Source organism: Bombus vancouverensis, chromosome 6 (assembly GCF_051014615.1).
Source record: "Bombus vancouverensis nearcticus chromosome 6, iyBomVanc1_principal, whole genome shotgun sequence".
Classification (NCBI taxonomy): Eukaryota; Metazoa; Arthropoda; class Insecta; order Hymenoptera; family Apidae; genus Bombus; species Bombus vancouverensis.
The window spans coordinates 2,170,982-2,189,605 of NC_134916.1; the positions used below are offsets into that span (position 1 = coordinate 2,170,982).

At 33.4% G+C, this 18,624-nt stretch overlaps 3 protein-coding genes across 8 annotated transcripts in view; 1 reads left to right on the forward strand and 2 right to left on the reverse strand.

The window, feature by feature from the left end:
- Positions 1 to 5,046, forward strand: part of LOC117161279 (band 4.1-like protein 4) — a 62,288-nt gene extending 57,242 nt beyond the window's left edge. For 4 of the 5 annotated variants that reach the window (XM_033342699.2, XM_033342700.2, XM_033342698.2 and 1 more), the window contains 10 exons: positions 104 to 191; positions 281 to 397; positions 509 to 1,021; positions 1,150 to 1,364; positions 1,851 to 1,926; positions 2,069 to 2,154; positions 2,771 to 2,941; positions 3,751 to 4,024; positions 4,521 to 4,627; positions 4,908 to 5,046. In XM_033342699.2, coding sequence (XP_033198590.1) covers positions 104 to 191; positions 281 to 397; positions 509 to 1,021; positions 1,150 to 1,364; positions 1,851 to 1,926; positions 2,069 to 2,154; positions 2,771 to 2,941; positions 3,751 to 4,024; positions 4,521 to 4,627; positions 4,908 to 4,944 — 1,684 coding nt within the window. In that variant the 3' untranslated portion in view covers positions 4,945 to 5,046. The remainder of the gene's footprint in view (positions 1 to 103; positions 192 to 280; positions 398 to 508; positions 1,022 to 1,149; positions 1,365 to 1,850; positions 1,927 to 2,068; positions 2,155 to 2,770; positions 2,942 to 3,750; positions 4,025 to 4,520; positions 4,628 to 4,907) is intronic. The other variant, XM_033342701.2, reaches the window with a different exon arrangement.
- Positions 4,248 to 6,131, reverse strand: Srp9 (signal recognition particle 9). 2 transcript variants are annotated; one of them, XR_013058593.1, is made up of 4 exons: positions 5,792 to 6,131; positions 5,325 to 5,393; positions 5,014 to 5,244; positions 4,248 to 4,674 (listed from the first exon to the last, which is right to left on the reverse strand). XR_013058593.1 is itself a non-coding variant. In XM_033342702.2 (3 exons), the coding sequence occupies exons 1-3, from the start codon at positions 5,861 to 5,863 to the stop codon at positions 5,149 to 5,151; spliced, it is 237 nt and encodes a 78-aa protein (XP_033198593.1). In that variant the 5' UTR covers positions 5,864 to 6,131; the 3' UTR covers positions 4,977 to 5,148. The 2 variants fall into 2 exon arrangements, 1 of the variants encoding a protein (XP_033198593.1); XM_033342702.2 differs by lacking the exon at positions 4,248 to 4,674 and having other exon boundaries at positions 4,977 to 5,244.
- A 6,198-nt stretch (positions 6,132 to 12,329) lies between these two features.
- On the reverse strand, positions 12,330 to 18,316 carry Pld (Phospholipase D). Its single transcript, XM_033342720.2, has 15 exons — positions 18,035 to 18,316; positions 17,346 to 17,528; positions 16,869 to 17,229; positions 16,669 to 16,789; positions 16,184 to 16,607; positions 15,881 to 16,116; positions 15,422 to 15,689; positions 15,187 to 15,349; positions 14,821 to 15,084; positions 14,465 to 14,738; positions 14,170 to 14,390; positions 13,857 to 14,093; positions 13,499 to 13,739; positions 13,096 to 13,425; positions 12,330 to 13,021 (listed from the first exon to the last, which is right to left on the reverse strand). Exons 2-15 carry the CDS (start codon positions 17,491 to 17,493, stop codon positions 12,920 to 12,922), a joined length of 3,390 nt encoding a protein of 1,129 aa, XP_033198611.1. The 5' UTR covers positions 17,494 to 17,528; positions 18,035 to 18,316; the 3' UTR covers positions 12,330 to 12,919.
- Positions 18,317 to 18,624: the final 308 nt, after the last annotated feature.

Consider the following 18,624-nt stretch of genomic DNA (forward strand, 5'->3'; position numbering starts at 1 on the left):
TTCATTTGTTTCACATATAGTATAGAAATTAAAGTGATAGATTTCACAATACACGCAATTAATAATGAAGGTAATTTAAAGTAACAATGACCTCCTTTTCCAGAGGACAATTACCCTCTGCCGCGGAGCTGAATTATTTGGACAAGGTGAAATGGCTGGAAATGTACGGGGTTGATTTGCATCCCGTTTTGGTAGGTACTTGTTGTATAAACGAACAAAAGTTACCGATGCCTTAACGAAACACGATATTGTGTAGAAAACCCGTAATCTCGATTCGCAGGGCGAAGATAGCGTGGAGTATTTTTTGGGTCTGACACCGAGTGGGATAATTCTACTACGTAACAAGTCCAAAGTGGGAAATTACTACTGGCCTCGAATCAATAAGATCTATTATAAGGTAGGTAAACGTCATTTCTCGAAACATTATTCACTTATATGTTTCACATATCAAAATTGCTACTATAATTACCATTAAAATACATAAAAATCATCCTATTACTTCTTTCAGGGTAGATATTTCATGCTAAGAGTCAGCGAAAAGAATTCTGAGGAAAGAACGCACGGTTTCGAGTCACCGTCAAAAGGTGCCTGTAGACATCTATGGAAGTGTTGTTTGGAGCACCAAGCATTCTTCCGGTTGATGGCCACCGGTCCACCACCTTTGAGTCCTTACTCTCGTTTCCGCTCGTACAGTCCTCCGTCTAGCTCTGAGAAGCACACAGTGATTAGACGGAATCCACCGCCGATTTTCCAGAGAACACCTAGTCGTAGGGCACAGCGACGCGTGGTCGAAGGCCAAGAAATGGTCGGCCCGTTCGTGGAAACACCCGCGACAGTGAATTCGAATCCGAGCAGCAATTCGGTCGGGGGAAACGTTCTGTGCAATACTCAAAATGCGAGACAAGTGAATAATTCAAGTCCTAGGAGTACCAGGAGCGCGCCGTGGACTCAGAGCCAACCTCGTGGTCTTTACACTTCGTCTAGTCCTCGGTCGGTCCGCTCTGCGGGAACGGCACCGGCAGTACGTTTTTCACATCTGTTATTTGTTATTAACTTAATTACATTTTATAATTTTTCGTATTGTGTAGCAGAAATGAGTTGAATTTCAATATTCTTAGCGTTAATGCTATATCGTTATTCACTTTTTAGCTCTTGAGCAGACTCCAACGACGGAGTAGCTCTGTAGAGAGCCAAAGTTCAGGAGACAGTCATAGTCGCGGTGGTCATCGTAGAAGAAGTCATAGTCATAGTCATCGAAGACATAGTCGTCACTCTGATTGCGAATCCGAGCTATCGAGAGGTTCGGATACAAGATCGGGCCATCGCAAGCACCGTAGGAAGCACAGAAGCTCCCGATCATCTAGGTACGATTTTCTTGTATTTATTTATGCTCACCGTTGTCAACGATTAGACATTAATCGAAAGAAACAACTCAACTGCGTTGATCAGCATCGTTACATTTGTTATCGTGCATTGAGACAATTAGAATTCTAAGATATACGTCTCAATTCTAAGATATACGTTAGTTAGCCTAATTGGTAATTAATCGGCATAATAAAGGCCCCTTAGACAGTGATGTGAAAACGAAATATCTTGATAGAACATCTTATGCAAGTTCATCGACCGTGAGGACGGGAAGGAAACCCTTGTACTCATTATATTCTCACGGTAGGGTACGTAGAGCATATAAAGGTGATAATTATTTTAATGACGACGCGCCTGGGAAGTATGTCTTTAATGTAAAATCACAAGTGGAACGAGCCAACTTAGTTTATCACAAAACACTTTATACTATGCACGAATATTTTGGAATTAAAAGATTTTACATATGCGTGCGTAAATCTTTTTAGACACGAATTGGTAGATTCCGAACCGCAATGGAAAGAAGCACAGAAGCGGAAAGGCGAAGGGGTTCAACGGGCTGTTGTAAGTTCGAATAAGATGTTGAATATTATTTCTTTTATTCGATATTCAGCGATGCTTTCGTCTTCTCTATTTCGTACAGTTTCTCGTGCGTTTTCCTTCTTTTATCGTAAATGTAAACTGATTAAAATGAATATTTTAATAGGTGAGCCACACGGAACCAAGAAGAAGGCATAGAAGTAGACACCGGAGTCCTTCTCAAAAGCAACCATTGCCAGACGAACTTAGAAAGTACGTTTTTTTTATGAAATTGTAACAATACTGAAATAATTATTTATCAAATAGATGTTTCCTTTCTCATCTTTTTATGCTGTTTGTTCGGTAAAAATAAAAATAAGAGAGAACACGTAGAAGAATTGTTTGATTTGGAGGGGTAAGTATAATATTAAGTATAAACTTTTTGTAATATTATTTTGTATAAAATTTTCAATATTATTTTATTGTGTTTATAGCGATATATAGTTAAATTAGTTAAAGTTAGATATTAAATGCATGAAAACCAAATGATCCAAAGTGAATTTTATCTACCTCGTCATCTCCAATACAAATGTAATTTATCTAATTTCAAATGTACATATTTAATGTTAAAATTGCACAAATACTTTGTATTATATTTCTCCCTCCAAATGAAACAACTGTATCTCGTGTACATATAAACCGAACAATCCTAGTATTACCATGTAACATATGTATACTAATGTAATTACTTCTGGTGTGAATGAAATTGAATTATTTATACCAAACAATTTGCACAATGATTTATGCAAGGAAGTTTCTGTAAAAATAATGAATTTCCTTGAGTAACACGACATAATGTAAAACAATGAAACAATGGCTGATTTTGCAGACACTTGGAGTTTGGGCTAGTCGATACTTCCGGAATGACTGAACAGCAACGACGAGAGATACCATATACGGTGGTTCAATCACAATCATCCGTACAACAATGTACGTCTAGCAATGTGCTACAGTCTAGCAATTCTCGATTGGATGACGCAGACTCATCGTCCCTACCTAGGTACGATGATCTCAAGATGGCCTGCAACATCCAGAGTCATCCTCCGCAACTGGAGGATGAGACGGGATCCGTAGTCATTGTTTGAAATTTTTCCCATTGCATGCGGTGTTTCTTTTTTTTGTTTAATTTATTAAGAGCATGTACGTGATCTATTTTAAGCATGCCCCCTATTATTTATTTAAAGCATGATAGGTCCTTAATAAATCGATGAGATTAACAGCTTGTCGCACCTGTTTATTTATTTCCTGGCTGGCACCTATACTGATGCTTTTCGCTATACCATGAAAGCACATTGCTGTCCCATAAAAATACGTTCTAAAAACAATTGTAGCATTTGTACGTGTGTGTTTTCTTTTGAAATGTTTTGTGTATTTTCTATGTAATGGTATAATGCATCGTGTTAATCGTTAATTAATTGTGATCGGTATATGGGAGTGTTGAAGTTCTGGTAGATAATCATTGTCAACGATCCAGATCGAAATTTTCATCATGCCAGTCGACTCGATTCCCTGAACCCCTCTTTAGGTAGCCAGTAACGTTATTCTCTCCTTAAACACTTATAGACTTTTAAATACATTGGCGTACGTATGTAAGTGATCGACGAATGGAGAAATTGTTAAGTAAAACTTAGTGTTGTAATGTGAATAAAAATATGTATCGTTAGGGAATGCAATATGGCTCGTAGTATGTATTAACCATGTTATGAACGTTTGATAAACTAAAATATGCATCGATGTCGTTGGTGTCCGATCAGGGCTGTGCTTAAATTTTGCCGTGATATCGCAAGATTGTCAAGGAATCACTTTCAGAACGATCGGACCCGTTGGCAAAAGAAACAGAAGAATGATACAACATAGTCGCGACGGAAGTTATAATTTGCCGCCGACCAGGCCGAGTCCAGTCGAGACAAAATACTACGATGGTAGTAGGAGCGAGTGCAATATGAGGAAGGACTTTTATTATACTCGTAACAACAGAATATTAATAGGAAGTAATGTGGACAGTGGGCTCGGGGAAAGTACACCGCAGGAATTTTCAAGTTGCTGCTCAAGTTCCGCCGACAGCGCTAAACCTAATCGGGTAGTACGTATTTTTTCGCTTGTTCGTTTATGACGTCAATTTTTCGTTTATCAATTTTGGTTTCGAGTGAAACTCATTATTTTCTTTACTTCCGCTTTCTACACGTAATTATACTTCACTATGTTATTGCTTGAACAAAATATTACTAGAAAATAATGGGTAACACTTTTGCTTCAAGTAGTTTAAGCTTTTTGCTTTTAAGAAAGAAAGAAGGATTACTATAATCTTAAATGACAGATAAATTGTCTTTATTAAGATTGTGCACTTATTGTACGAAAATCTTTTAGATGCACTGAACGCTTTTTACAAATACATGTGGTTAAGGCTTGCTATTTCCTTCTCTGCTAGCCACAGTATTTTGTTACATCATTTTTCTTCTCTTTGAATCATAATGCGATAAGAAAAATCGATTCAATGAAATACTGTTGGTAAAATGTAGTGTGTTGTATCGTACAATCTTCTGCATAGTAAATTAGTAAAATAGTTTTGTTTGGTATAGCCGCAAATGCAATTAGGGGGAGAGGTACGCTATGAACTGTCTCCAAATCAAGAAATCTACCCTCCTGTTGATACTACTCTGGATGCTGTTCTTCAGCCCATTATATCGTAAGTGCTTCTTTTCATTGCTTCGTGCTTCCCTTTTACAATAATATCTAGTAAAAAATTAAAATTAAGTTCGGCTTTATTAATAACTAATGCACTACATGCTGCTGTTACACATATGCACACAGTTACACTTTCCGAGAAGTATTGGTATTTTCAAGTAAATTTTAGTATACCATATTTTTGTACCTTGAAATGGTTTTTATTTGGAACAATTATTTTTAAATAAATTTATTTCTAAATAAATTTATACCACGATACATTTTATTTTATACTGTTTCAGAACTTTAACAAGGAGACAACGGAACTGCCCGAAATGAGCATGAAGCTTTAAATAAATACAAAATAGACATTTATGCACATATTGTATATTTAAGAAAGTTTTATACCTCATTCAAATTAAATATCTATAATCCCATCAATCACTGAATCTTATGAAATGGAACAACGTAAACAATGAATTAAATGCGCAGCACTTTTATTCCTTGATTAAAAAAGTGTCCCTAATCTCATCTAGTCCTTATTTAGCTCTCTTTAGATGCCATGTGCCTCATTAGGTTTCCTATAAATTTTTCCATCTTCTTTAAATCTTGTGCTATCTCTGTTTTATATTGTAGACACTACGGAAGAAAATTATAAATGTATTATTTAAGTAGATTTTTAAGACTTACAAGGTAAGTTGTATAAGGATAAAGCTTACCGTTCTGTTATCTGTAAGTTTTAGATATAGAACACCTTTATTATGGCAATATTTCATTGTATACCGAGCCTAAAATGACAAAATAATAAATTATAGACTTCATGATTATTGAACTATTTATAAATGTGATCTGCCTTTATAAACTTTATTTATTTCACCTGTAATCTAGTATTAAAATAAATAAATATTTTGCACAGAATACATTTGTATTATTCATATACCAATTAATACAGTGAAAATTCACGTTCTAAAAATTTTACAGTTGTATATGATATATTTTTTAGTTAAAAAATTTGTTTAAGTAGAGTTTAGTTTTCAATATGACATGTCATGTCATACCTATCTCAATTACGATTTATAACCTATGTTTTATAACCTATACCTTATGTTATTAACTAGAATACATTTCAATATATATTTTATGAATAAAAAATGTATAAATGAACATTAATTTAATTAAAACACACCTTCATTGGGTCTTGAAGATATAACCTCTCAGCACCTTTCTCAAATTCTTCCCACGAACTTAAATACGTCATCTTTATTTGTAACAAAGCAAGAATTATATAGACAAAATTATACTACGTTAATAATTCTATTAGAAATAAAAATTTGTATTCAACACATTGCCAGAAAGGACACTGATTTTAAGAAAGGCAAAATGTGAAGAAAACATAAACAGCTGTCTTGTTGGAATCGGAATTCTGGAATGATTAACGTGAAAAAGCTGTTTTCGTGACTGTCTCTGAAGTTAGTGTATCGCCCTTGCTTGCCGACGCGCCGCGCTGCGGCCGCGAACGAGGTACATAGTAGACGTAACCACGGTCATATAGAGCTGCTGAACCATAGACAATATATAAGTGTAGACAGATCACCTTATGGATTTTCGTGGTTTAACGTGATTGCCATATCCATTTAGAAATCCTATACTGTTTTTAGCGTCTTCTACTCATAAACAATAAGCATTTGATAAAGTATTTTTAAAAAATATTAGTGAGAGCCAACAGAACTTATATGTTCACGCGTCTGTGGTTATAGAGACAGAGGACGTCTGATGGGCATTTGCAGGTTCGATTTGCATCACAATAGTATTTCTCGGGTGCTTCACTAATAGGCATGTGGGTATATTGAATTACTGCTACATCAATATAAATATGCGTATGCGGCAGTTTTTATTATATTATTAAACTAAATAATTTAAAACTAATAAAACATCTTTAACAATTTTTTTAACAGATACACCATGTACGTATGTATCTTAAGAAATAAAGTATATTTAACACATGTTTATTAAATGCATTGATTTCCTTCTAGATCGAGATACAATGTAAATTATAATTTACATGAGGCTCATTTATTGAGAAAGAAAGATTTTAGTGATTGTTATACATATTGTAGTATCGTGGAAATTAAGATATAAATTTTTTCCCGATTACTTACAATTTATTAATAGTGAATTAAATATACAAATATAAATTGGACAGAAAACGATGTTTGTTTAACTGAAACTAAATGCGGTACTCGTATCTATATCAAATAACTTCACAATTATTTGGCAACTCTCGTTACAACGAATCTAACACTCTCTCTTTTTCTCTCTAGCAACTCTGACAACTCGATCAATTCTCTCAACTCTACTCCTCGGTGTCTCGATCAACTCTGACTCTCGCAACACACTCACTTTTCGACTCGCATACTCTGACCTTTCGGTCGTCCCTCCTTGAAACATGAAACCGTCTTTCTGTTCTAACGTTGTTTGTTGTTTTTCTCATATCTCTGTAAGAACTAGGTGATTTTAGTCACATAGGCGCTCTTAAATGTAAACGAACCACAGAAGGACGACGTACACGGTTCTTTCTAATTTCAACCGATCTCTAATTCAAATTACTTTACGATATTACAATATTTTTATATTTTTATCGTGATCTTGTTTTTGTTCTAAGTGATAGTAATGTTTTAATACATTCATAAGTAGTTTTATCAAATAGATTCTTTTTATTAAAGAAAATTTGTGTACAATTTATTCATAAAAGAATATTTGAGAATCTTTCTTTAATTTCTTACTTTCTTATTTTTCTCAGTTGTAGATAATCAAGGTTACTTCCAGTGAGTAACGAACAAGCGTAAAAATAAAGAGCTATGATTGCTCTTAATATAAAAAAGAGCATTTAACATTTTTTTCTCTCATTTTAGTTTCATTACAACTATATATACACATGACTTACACGTATATGTATATACATATGTATATACTATGTATATGTATTTGACCACCTGAGTGTATGAAAGGAGGATTTAACAATCCTGGAGTACGCTCAATGTTTTTATAATCTATGCGTTAATGTATAAACACTAAGCAATTAACAGTATTCTCATATTATTCTACACATGCAAACCTTGAATGTATTCGAAATAAATACATATGTTTACTTGCGATTATACTTATATAAAGATATGTACATATACATGTGCCGATTTTAACATTTTTAAACCTTTTGTAGTAAACTCTGAAAAGGTTAAGCTTGAAAAGGACAACTATATCAGAAATTATTGTTAGGTCAATACTAGGCATTACAGTTAAATCGCGGATTTTTGTACAGTTATGATAAATACAAATATACAAATACCTGCAAAATATACTAAGTATTAAAAAATGTACAAAACATAAAAATAGAGAATTTTATAAAAATATCATTTCATTCTTAAAATAAAACAATTTTTTTGTTACACACTAAACCTCATAATATTTTTAATTATTTTCAACGAACCGCATATCCTGAGCTCATAATGTTTTGATATTATACGTTACAGATGAAAAACTTTACATGCGTCATTGAGAAATTAAAGATAACACACCTGGATTATCTTTTTGACGAGGAGTGTATTTCGCCATAACACATAAGAAAAGCATACACATGTATATGTCGGAGTAACGCTGGGAGTAAGGTTGCGGGCGTCAGATGATTCTTCGCGGGACGCAGCCATTGATGTGGTATAACACAGGTGTAGTTGATTACAATAATGGAATTGATTACAGTTCAGACAATTAATCTCGACAATCAGACACTCGCGATACTAGTGACAATGGCCTCAGGTTCGATAACGAATCCACGATGTTCAGTACATGCGAATATGGGAGCATACTGATGCAGGTAGATGATAATATTTACTGGTATATAATCAACTTCAAATGGATATTCTACATTTATTGTGATAGGAATTAGTAAGAAGAAAGGACCAAATATACAACAAATCGCTGATGTATAAGCACCTACAATATAAATATTGTAAATGCTGCTGCATTTTGCATTTATATATACATTGAAAATGTCTCTTTCAAATTGCTGCTCTTTGTTAACACATTTCACCGTTACACGCATTTTTATTATTTATTATATATATTTCTATTACATTATTTTAAACATTAGTGCTTTTTACACAAAGCAAATATTGATGTGAAGCAATAATTGATTGAAGCAAATATTAAATATAATAGTCTGAAGGACAAACTGCGTGCCAAATATAAGACAGATACCTCTAAAAAGAGTAGTTAGTTATAACTAAGTACAAATAACTAGAATACATCGGTTATGAACATTAGAAAGGCGTTGAAACTGCCACCGAATTGTAGATCTTTGAAACCAAAGATTCGACTTTTATTGCGGTCTTCAGAAGACGGCAAGCAAAAGATTATAGCAACAATGAGCCAAATATAGTGAATTACTTTCTGTAATATACTAACATCTGTAATATAAATAACATCGGTGTTACGCCGGGCGACTCTCTGCCTCGCCCAGGTCACACACCGCGGGCCAGACGGACACCAGATGTCCGCTCTTCCGTACGGCGTACCCTGAATAGCCTAAGCACCCGTCATAAACCCGAGTAACTTGCCTGCTAAGGTCCTTCAGACCCAACGAATGTCTTTTCTAAATCACTTTCTAAAGACTATTGTTTACTCGGCTTGACACGGGAAAGTTAGTTTTTCTCACGCACGATGCTTCCCACTAGCAACTTTCTATCGAGGGCGGTTAAGACCCTTCCTAGTCCACCATAAACCTTCGTTTATCCAATCCGAAGCAATGTATACTGCCCTCACTTCCTGACCTAAAATGGCATGAACAAATCCGATGGTCCCGTGCGCTAGACACACTCATCACTAGCTTTCCTCCGACACAGTATCGTCACTCAACTTCACTTCTACATCGTTGGAAAAGTCAACTACTAAGTCTAAAGCTAATGCCTATCGGGGCAGTCTTAGCATAACGCGAGAGTCGGGTCTCGGTATTGTCGAGCATACATCTCCTCTACTAAATATATTATAGTGCTACGTCCACTAATACACTAAATCCAATTATAAGAGCCCTGCTCTAACGTACATATCTGTCTTATCTTCGTGTGATAAGTGATTATCTATTTATCTATGCTCATCAGTGTAATCTAAGTATTGGAAATATATAATTTATAATTCTGTGAATCACAGTGTTATACAAACTCAATCACCCCTATTATCTCAATGGAAATCAGGGGATCGATCAATTCGTGGTGTCGATTGTTATAATCGTAACGGGAATTTACGACTCCCGTTGACGTCTCTCCTCGCGATTACGTCTCCCCGCTATTGGTCGAAAAAACAATCGGTAACTAATTACCAGATGCACAACTATAAGTAGAAGTAGAAATATATTGTAGTGATATCGGTAATATTTACGAATATCTCAGAAATTAAAGCCGACCGCAGGTTATATGTATAGACACAGACGAGACATAGAATAGATGTGACATGTAATGCTTTCTCATGTCTTACGTTTTGAGAATTTTTTATCCCCTTACCATTTTCGTGCCACATGCGACATAATCGATTCAGTATATAGTACTGATTTGATTTAAAATTACATAGTCTTATATATATAAAATTGCAAACAAAATATAAAACAGGATATCCTATAATCACAGAATATTTTATAATCGCAACGAAGTATAAAATTTTATACTTCTACAATACTTCAGAAAAAATTACAAAGCCATCAAAATAATAAAATACTGTGCACTATGCGCATTATGTACATTGCACTATCAAAATAATAAATTATTAAACAATAATAGTCAAGTGGTTCGTTTAATTAGTTTGGAATAAAATTGTAATTTCATATGTCTGAAACATAAAAATGTGAATTTTTTAATCTTTTCTACTTTCATCTGTATGCTCTCAAATTAATTATTAATTATCAAAAATTATGCCCAATAGGAAGAGACAAAAGCCAACAAAAAGAACAAAAGATCACCTTCCGTGAATAACTACATATATCAATCAAGGACTCGATCTTCACAAATATACTAAACCTAAGGCTCAAAATAAACACTGCGACTTAGAATCAAAACTTGACAATAACGATGAAAACTAACGACGCAACTTAAAATTAAGATTATAAATAAGGCTTAATATTTAGACTTAAAAATAAGGTTTGGAACTAACAATAAGATTTAAAACAAAGAATGAGTTCCTCCAATAACCAAGTAAAAATTCTGCCGATTAACCCAAACTCCTATAGAAAAGTAACAAAGTTACTAAAAACCTTGAACGCAAACTTCCACACATATCAACTCAAACAAGAAAGACCTTTTCGCCAATGTTTGGCAATAGGCCGCATAAGGCACGGAGCGTTTGGGGAGTTCCTGCTAAGGATTCGACGGGAGGTGACCAACATGTGTCATCACTGCGAGGAAAAGGAAGACACGGCACAGGACACACGGGTGTTCTGCCCGGCGTGGAAGGAACTGCGCCGTGCCCTACGGCTCGCTATCGGCGAGAGTTTGGCCCCCGAGGCGATCGTAGAGGCCATGCTGAGGTGGGAACAGGAGTACATCGCCGTCCGCTCCTACTGCGAGCAACTCGTAAAGGAGCCACGCCGAGAGAGAAAGGGTGAGAAGTCATCATCCATCGAGGGTGCCGTCACGCCGGGGAGGGTCTGCCCCCTCCCCTCCTCGGACTTGTCCCTCCTAACGACCCAATCAATTAAGGATAGCTCCCGATTGCACCATCAGGGAGAAGACGAAGGAGTGCCCCAGCAGTAATACGTAGATGGTCCAGGGCACTCCTACCAATCGTCGGGACGACCACCGTGGAGGTTTTAGCCGGTACGAACCCGGCATATTTAACCATGAATTGTCTATTGGTTAGATAGGATTTTAGGATGGAGTAGTAGGTGTGTGGTAGGATTTTCTTTAGTTTGAACAAAAGTTATTTATGCCACACTTTGTCGAACGCCTGCTGAATGTTCAGAAATACCGCAGAGCAATATTTTTCTTTTTTCTATATCTTGGTTGATTTTATGAATTAGACGATGAATTTGCTCTATCGTAGAGTGTTGCTTCCGAAAACCGAATTGATGATCTGGCATTGTTTTCAAATCCTTTAGGAGTGGAAAGAGTCGTTTCATTAGCATCTTCTCAAATAGTTTGGACAAAGTGGGTAGAAGACTAATTGAGCGATAATAACTAGTTTCGTGTATTGGTTTTTCAGGTTTAGGGATAAGAGTAATCAATGATATTTTCCAAGACTTAGGACAGTATTCAAGACGAAGAATTGCATTAAAAATAGAAGTGATGAGAACAACCCCTTTTATGGGAAGCTCCTTGATAGCTTTGTTACTTATCTGATCACGTCCCAATGCTTTTCTGGGATTTAGACGACGGATTAATTCTATAACTTCTATAATTTTTAAGGATTTTGGTTAGTTTTCTTGTTGCGTTATTTAGTTTACGCTTATCTACAGGTGTTCTATGACTTTGCCATACTTTTCTAAGTCTGCGTGTTTTACCGACTTGACATTAGAAATTGGAAATGTCAATCCGAACACATAATTATACAGCACAATACTGATTACGTTGACTCTCGATTTATCAAACTTCTAGCTATTTAGATAAGTTGAAATACAAAAATGATTCACTAAATATTTATATGGAATAATCGTAACAGAGATATAAGGAAATAACAATATTAGCTTGGTAAAGAACGACATATGTCATATTTATTTTATATATCGTTTAATACAAATAAATAATATTATAAAATAAATGTTATAATATAAAATTCAACTTTTAAAAAGGCACACTGTTAAAACTTAAACATTCATATGAACATTTTTATAAAAGATGTTATTAATAAAAGACGTTTGAGCTTATTAAATGATTAATGAAATAAAATTATCTTCAAACTAGTAACTGTTACCACATCAACATTAATAACCCGTTTCCTTTTTGAAAGAGTTAGATTTTATGGAATGTTAAAGTACAATTATGATCAATTTAATGCATAAGTAACAATCCAAGCATCACCTTGACCTGAATTTTCATTAGCATTTTATTCATCTTAATTCTTTATGCTCTCAAATATTCTAAATGCTTTTAAGTAATAGTGATATACAACCTTAGTTCTAGCAGTTTATACATATAATGAAATATCTAGTCATAAGCACAGAGTGATCGTTTGTACTTTGGTCAATAAAATACTTAAAAATAGATTAACTTGTATACAATTGTAAAAAATATTAAAATCACTGATTTCATTAATATTGGATTCGAATGTCAAAAATTTAAGTCCACAGTGCTGTTGGCATCATTCCTTCTACTGTACCAGCAGCTGGTTTCAAATCCTCATTGCATAAAAAGCGCAATGGCATGTTTACTAAATGACCCTAAAATAAAATTAAAAATGAAATGATAAAGTTTGTTAAAATAATAAAAATAATAATAATTTTTTAAAACATACCTTAATCTGTTCAACCATTTCTTGGGCCAAAAGTGTATTCGAAGAAGAAAGTGGCTCCTCATCTTGATATTGCTTTAGCATAGAAAAATTAACAACTTTATCTGTCGGAATAACATGAAATACTTTTTCATAGATTTCTGTGTTTCGATTACTCCTAGCACACCATACATCTTTGTAGAATGATTTTTTAATTATATCAGTTACATCTATATCTTCATTTGTTTTAAATAATCCCAAATGTTCAGAAATTAATTGTTTCCGCAATGATCCTGCAAATTTACCACAAGGAAACGGTATATCATTCATTCTTCCTTCTTCGAATTCTTGATCCTGTAAATTATAGAATAGTTAATATTGAAATGATAAAAAATTACACAGTTGAGTCAGTTAAAATAATACTTACATGAATTATTACTGCAATTTCGCTGTCCCTTGTTGCTGTCATGCTTCTATCATTAATATTAGCAGAACCACAGATGACAGTATTATCATCCACAATTAATAGCTTGCTGTGAACATATATTAATTCTGTCACTAATGTACCATTTAACATTGCGTGCGTCCTTAAACCATGGAATGTAATGTACTCTCCAGGATCCTCTATTCCTGCTTCAATTAGCCGACTTAAAATAGCATCTTTACCCCTATTTATAATACAAATAATTCCAATTTTTCAACTCATTCACTTTTCATCTTTAGTTGCAGTTTAATTTTATAATGTTTACCAAATAAATATAAATAAGTTGTAAATAAAATTTTACCTTGATATAGAAGCATAATTCCAATGAGTAATAGCACGTAGAGCAGTACCAGTTGGTCCTCCAACTTCGCCTTCAAAACCTGGTAATAAAGGCATTATTACAAATACTCTAAATACTGCACCCTCACGGTGTGCTCTTAAAATGCGTTTCAATAATGTTTCTCCAATACGATTTTTTACTGCAGATCGTTGCATGGATGCAAGTGTTATAAAAAATTGGTTCTCTATGTATATATACCTGAAATAGAAAAATGTGTATTATAATAGCAGTAGGGCAATTAATCATTTTTCATGTTTTTAAAAATTAATTTCACCTTTCTGCTTTACTAATAGCCTCAATATAAGCTTCTTGAATACTTCGCTCTATTGTTTGTGAGTCGAGAAAACCAGCCGACCAAGAACTAACTGATCTTAATACTTGACAGTTGACGTTGTGTATAGTAGATTTCTCAATAAATGGTACAGAGCTACTGCAATTATTGTACGTTTTTGGAAGCAAAAATGGATAACATGAATTTAATTTTGCTTTTTCCATCTACAAATATAAATTATATAAATGTTATTTAATTATTAGATTGTTACATAATTAGAAAGTGCCTTAGAACCTGCCTTAATTGCATTCCAACGTTGAATAAAATGTCTGGCAACATCTCTTGCTGTTGCACCTTGTACCATAACTCCTACATCGTGCCATGGCATTCTGGGAGTGTTGCTCCTATCTACTAGATCTTGATAAGGTTTTTCGAGATCATTAAAGTCTTTAACAATAAAATTTACATAGTCTTTTCCCAGCCATAATTTAGCCACACCTGGATATTCTGAAACTTCATCTTCCTTATACACTAGTGACTGACTAGTTTCAATTGGAGTTTGCATTGCATAGCTGAAAATGTCAGTGATATTCTCTAATTGGTGTAAAAATATATTCAGTTTTTGATACATATCTTTCTGAAGTATAAACTTACGTAGTCATAACATTCTCCTCATCACTATCTTCTTCATGTGGATTATACACCATATTAATTAATTCTTGTCTTTTCAACTTAATACTGTGTTTCATTCTATCCATGGTGTTTTTTGCCATCCCAAATAAATTTTTACGTTCCAGATTAGGTGTATCACATTTCATAGTATCTGATTCTTCTATTGGTTGTAATAGTAATAAATCGCCAGCATTTAACTGTGATGTCGAGAATGGTGATATCGACGTCTTATTATTTATAATTGGCCTAAAGAAAAAAACAAAAAGTAAAATAAAATGAGTAGCCGAGCCAAACTTAAAGAAAATTTGAAATATAAAATTTATGGAGAATAATAAGAAAGAAACTTACAACACTGGTATAGATTTGGTAGTAGCCATCACAACTGTATTAGTTGCAATAGCCAATGGTAATAAAACATGCTTCTTTACATTGGCATTTGATACCTTTTTACTGCTGGTATTGGTAAATCTACCTTTAGATGGAATATAAATACTGGAATGATGGGTGCTGCCTGTAATTGAAAACAATAAAACTAAATGCAATTAATAACAATGATCGGTATTTAATTTCAAGTATCATGTACCTAAGTCTATTAATCTATGTTCATTGTTGTCCCATCGACCATAACATAGATCGATTCCTCCAAGAAAAGCAATACTTTGATCAACAACTACAATTTTTTCGTGGTGTGCCCACAGAAACACCCCCACTCTCGCGTGATCTGGATGACGTAATACTTTTATATTTTCAGGGCATTTTTCAACTAGACGTTGCTTGCTATAGAAACTGTTTATGCCCAGTGCAACTTCTACTTCTTTATAGATCATTATATATACTTTGATTCCTTCAAACTAAATAAAGAATTGATTATTCTAACATATACACGTGATTTCTTTCAATTTTTGACAGCATTATATGTTATATTCAAGATTACATTAGCCTTACCAAGAATCCTCAACTTTTGTCAGTATTAATAGGGTAGAGTGTTAAAAATATTAGTATAAATAATTAATAAACACAATGTTTTTAATGATATACTCACAGCTTTTCTTTGTAAAATGTTATCTAATCGCCAGTAATCACTATGAATAGCTGGTCTTTTCATATAAATCTCAGGTGATAACCACCAGTCTGCAATAAAAATTTCTTCTTTTGCATCTTCTAACGCGTCTGCAACAGCAGACATATAACTTGATCCATCTACAAACCATGTGGCTGGAATAGGGGAACGATAAGGTGCAAACGAGTTGTGCGGATTCGATTGTATAAAGTCTCGACCTGTACTAACATAACTTATTAATTAAGTTTTCAAAGTTTTACATTACGCACTAGTCATAGAACTTACCTTCCCTGTTACTAACTTCTTGTATGAATTCCAGCCATTCTTTAGCCTTTCTTCTTGTCCAGCACTTAATTAGTATGTGCCTACTGAGATTTACTATTTGTATACCATTTCTTAATCCTGTTGTATACAGACCAAAACTGATTCCGAAACCATTATCCATTAGAATCACCGATTTAATGCTACCACTTTTCGGTTCAATATAGGCAACAAAAGTATCTTTAACAACAAGATGTCGAGAATGCCATTTCCTACATAGAAATGTGCAGAAATGAGTACATCTAATACAACACATGCCCTCAAGAAGACCACAAAAGTTACATCTACTTCTTGCACCTGATCCAGTTCGTTTTAAAACAATTCCTTCTTTGCCTTTCATTCCTAAATCTTCTATAAATGACAAATGTGAGATTTCTAAAAAATCGACCTGAAAATGTTTTATACTTGTTAGTAATCATTACATAAATAAATGCAAATTATTAACTCACTGTTTCTGGATGATGCAAATAAATTTTTATTTTTAATAAATTAGTTAAGTACTCTTCTAATACTTTTTTCCTATGTTCTAGTTGCTCATAAGGTACTAAAACATCAGGCTTATTTGGAAATCTGAAAAAAAATAGTTTGTCTCATTTTTTGGTCATTTACAATAAATAAACGTATTTTCTTTTTAAATGTATCTTTATACCTTGGTAGTGCACCTTTACGACCTTTCCCTTCTTTTGTATCCCCCAAACTTTTCAAACTAGTTCTTCTTTCTTTGTGACTTTTAGTTGGGAAAGGTATATTTAAACTGGTGCGATATATTTTCAATTGATTATGCAAATTTTGGATATGTTTGTATCGTTTCTTAATTGTCCAAATAAATGGTCCATGCCTAAATTCGATAGTGTACAAATTTGGATTCAATGGATGTGTTGTTACGCTACGTTCATTGTCTATAATGTCCACATGCACTTCTTCACCAGGAATAAAAATATTACGATACTGGCTTTTAAAATTTTTTGGTAAGTCGTGTATAGCAGAAAAAGGTATCACACCAGGACGTTCTAGTTTAAATAAAGTAAACAATGCACAATACATTTTACTAACATAGTTAGAATGTTATTTTTAAAGGAAGTCAGTTAAATAACACAGAAATATTGAACTAAAGTCATAAACTCACCACTATTATCGGTATCATTATTAGAATTAATATTTTCATTTTCATTTATAGTAATTTCTAATGAATCAGGTACACCCAGTGTATCGTCATATTCAGGATCATGAGAAACACAATTCTCAGCTTTTTCGTTTAAAATACTGTCAGACATTGTTAACAGTATTTTACAAAATTATCAATAGATAACTAAACATACGTAATTAAGTTAAACTAGTTTCACAGTATACTTTTCATTGCCTTCAACCTATAATAACTTTTACATTATACTTCTGTTTCTTACAATATCAAATAATTCTTTTACATTACACAAATTATTTTTATTAATGAGAAATAGTACATACAACAGTAGAAGTTATTTAAGAATAAAACACTGACGAATATGTACATCATTAATAGATAGGTGAATAGATAAGTAGTAATATGGTGGAACAAAAAAAATGTGATGACAAAGAACTAATGTATTTTCTTGATTAAGAAAATGATCTAATGCGCGCGGGAGAGGTTTAGAATATTGACTATAAATTCGAGTTAGATGTAATTCACAGGAACAAGATTAAAGTAAATTGCCAGACTTGTTTCATTATATGTTTATCGGTATTTATCTATCGATTAAAATTTTTCCATATTGTACACTTTAAAAATATGAACTTAAAGTTACGATAAAAATTATGAACGATATAATAAAAGGATACAACCTATTTATTTATTAAATGTCACATGTCACGTTATTAAGGTTATAAATATTATCGCTTCTTTCCATAAACAGTTTTAAGGTAATGAATTTTACATGGTATTGTAAGAGATTGATATATACTTCTCAGATAATTCCATTATCATAGGTGGTATCGTCATAATTGATTGATTACACGAGCGATTTCATCGCTGTTCATTATGTGACAGATTAAGCGACTTATACATATCTCGTCTGTTCTTACATTTGTTGACTATTGTAGATCTGACTCTAAGAACTGTCGGTATGGATATTTTCTACTAAAACGTATGAAGCGTTAGCTTAAAATTGTTTTTTTTCTATTAAAACTTTTTTCTATTAAAATTTTACATTTTGGAAGTAAAAATATCCAATAGATTTCACAAATTAACTAACTAAATTTTCACGAGTACGTGGCTTTATTTATGACGACTATTTTCTATTACATTGACGTGATCTATGTTTGATCATTCTGTTTTATCAACAAAGCAATTCCATAGAAAAATATGTATGTATGTACTTACAAATATACAAAATAAAAATCTTGTATTTTTCTTTTCACGTACGAATAAT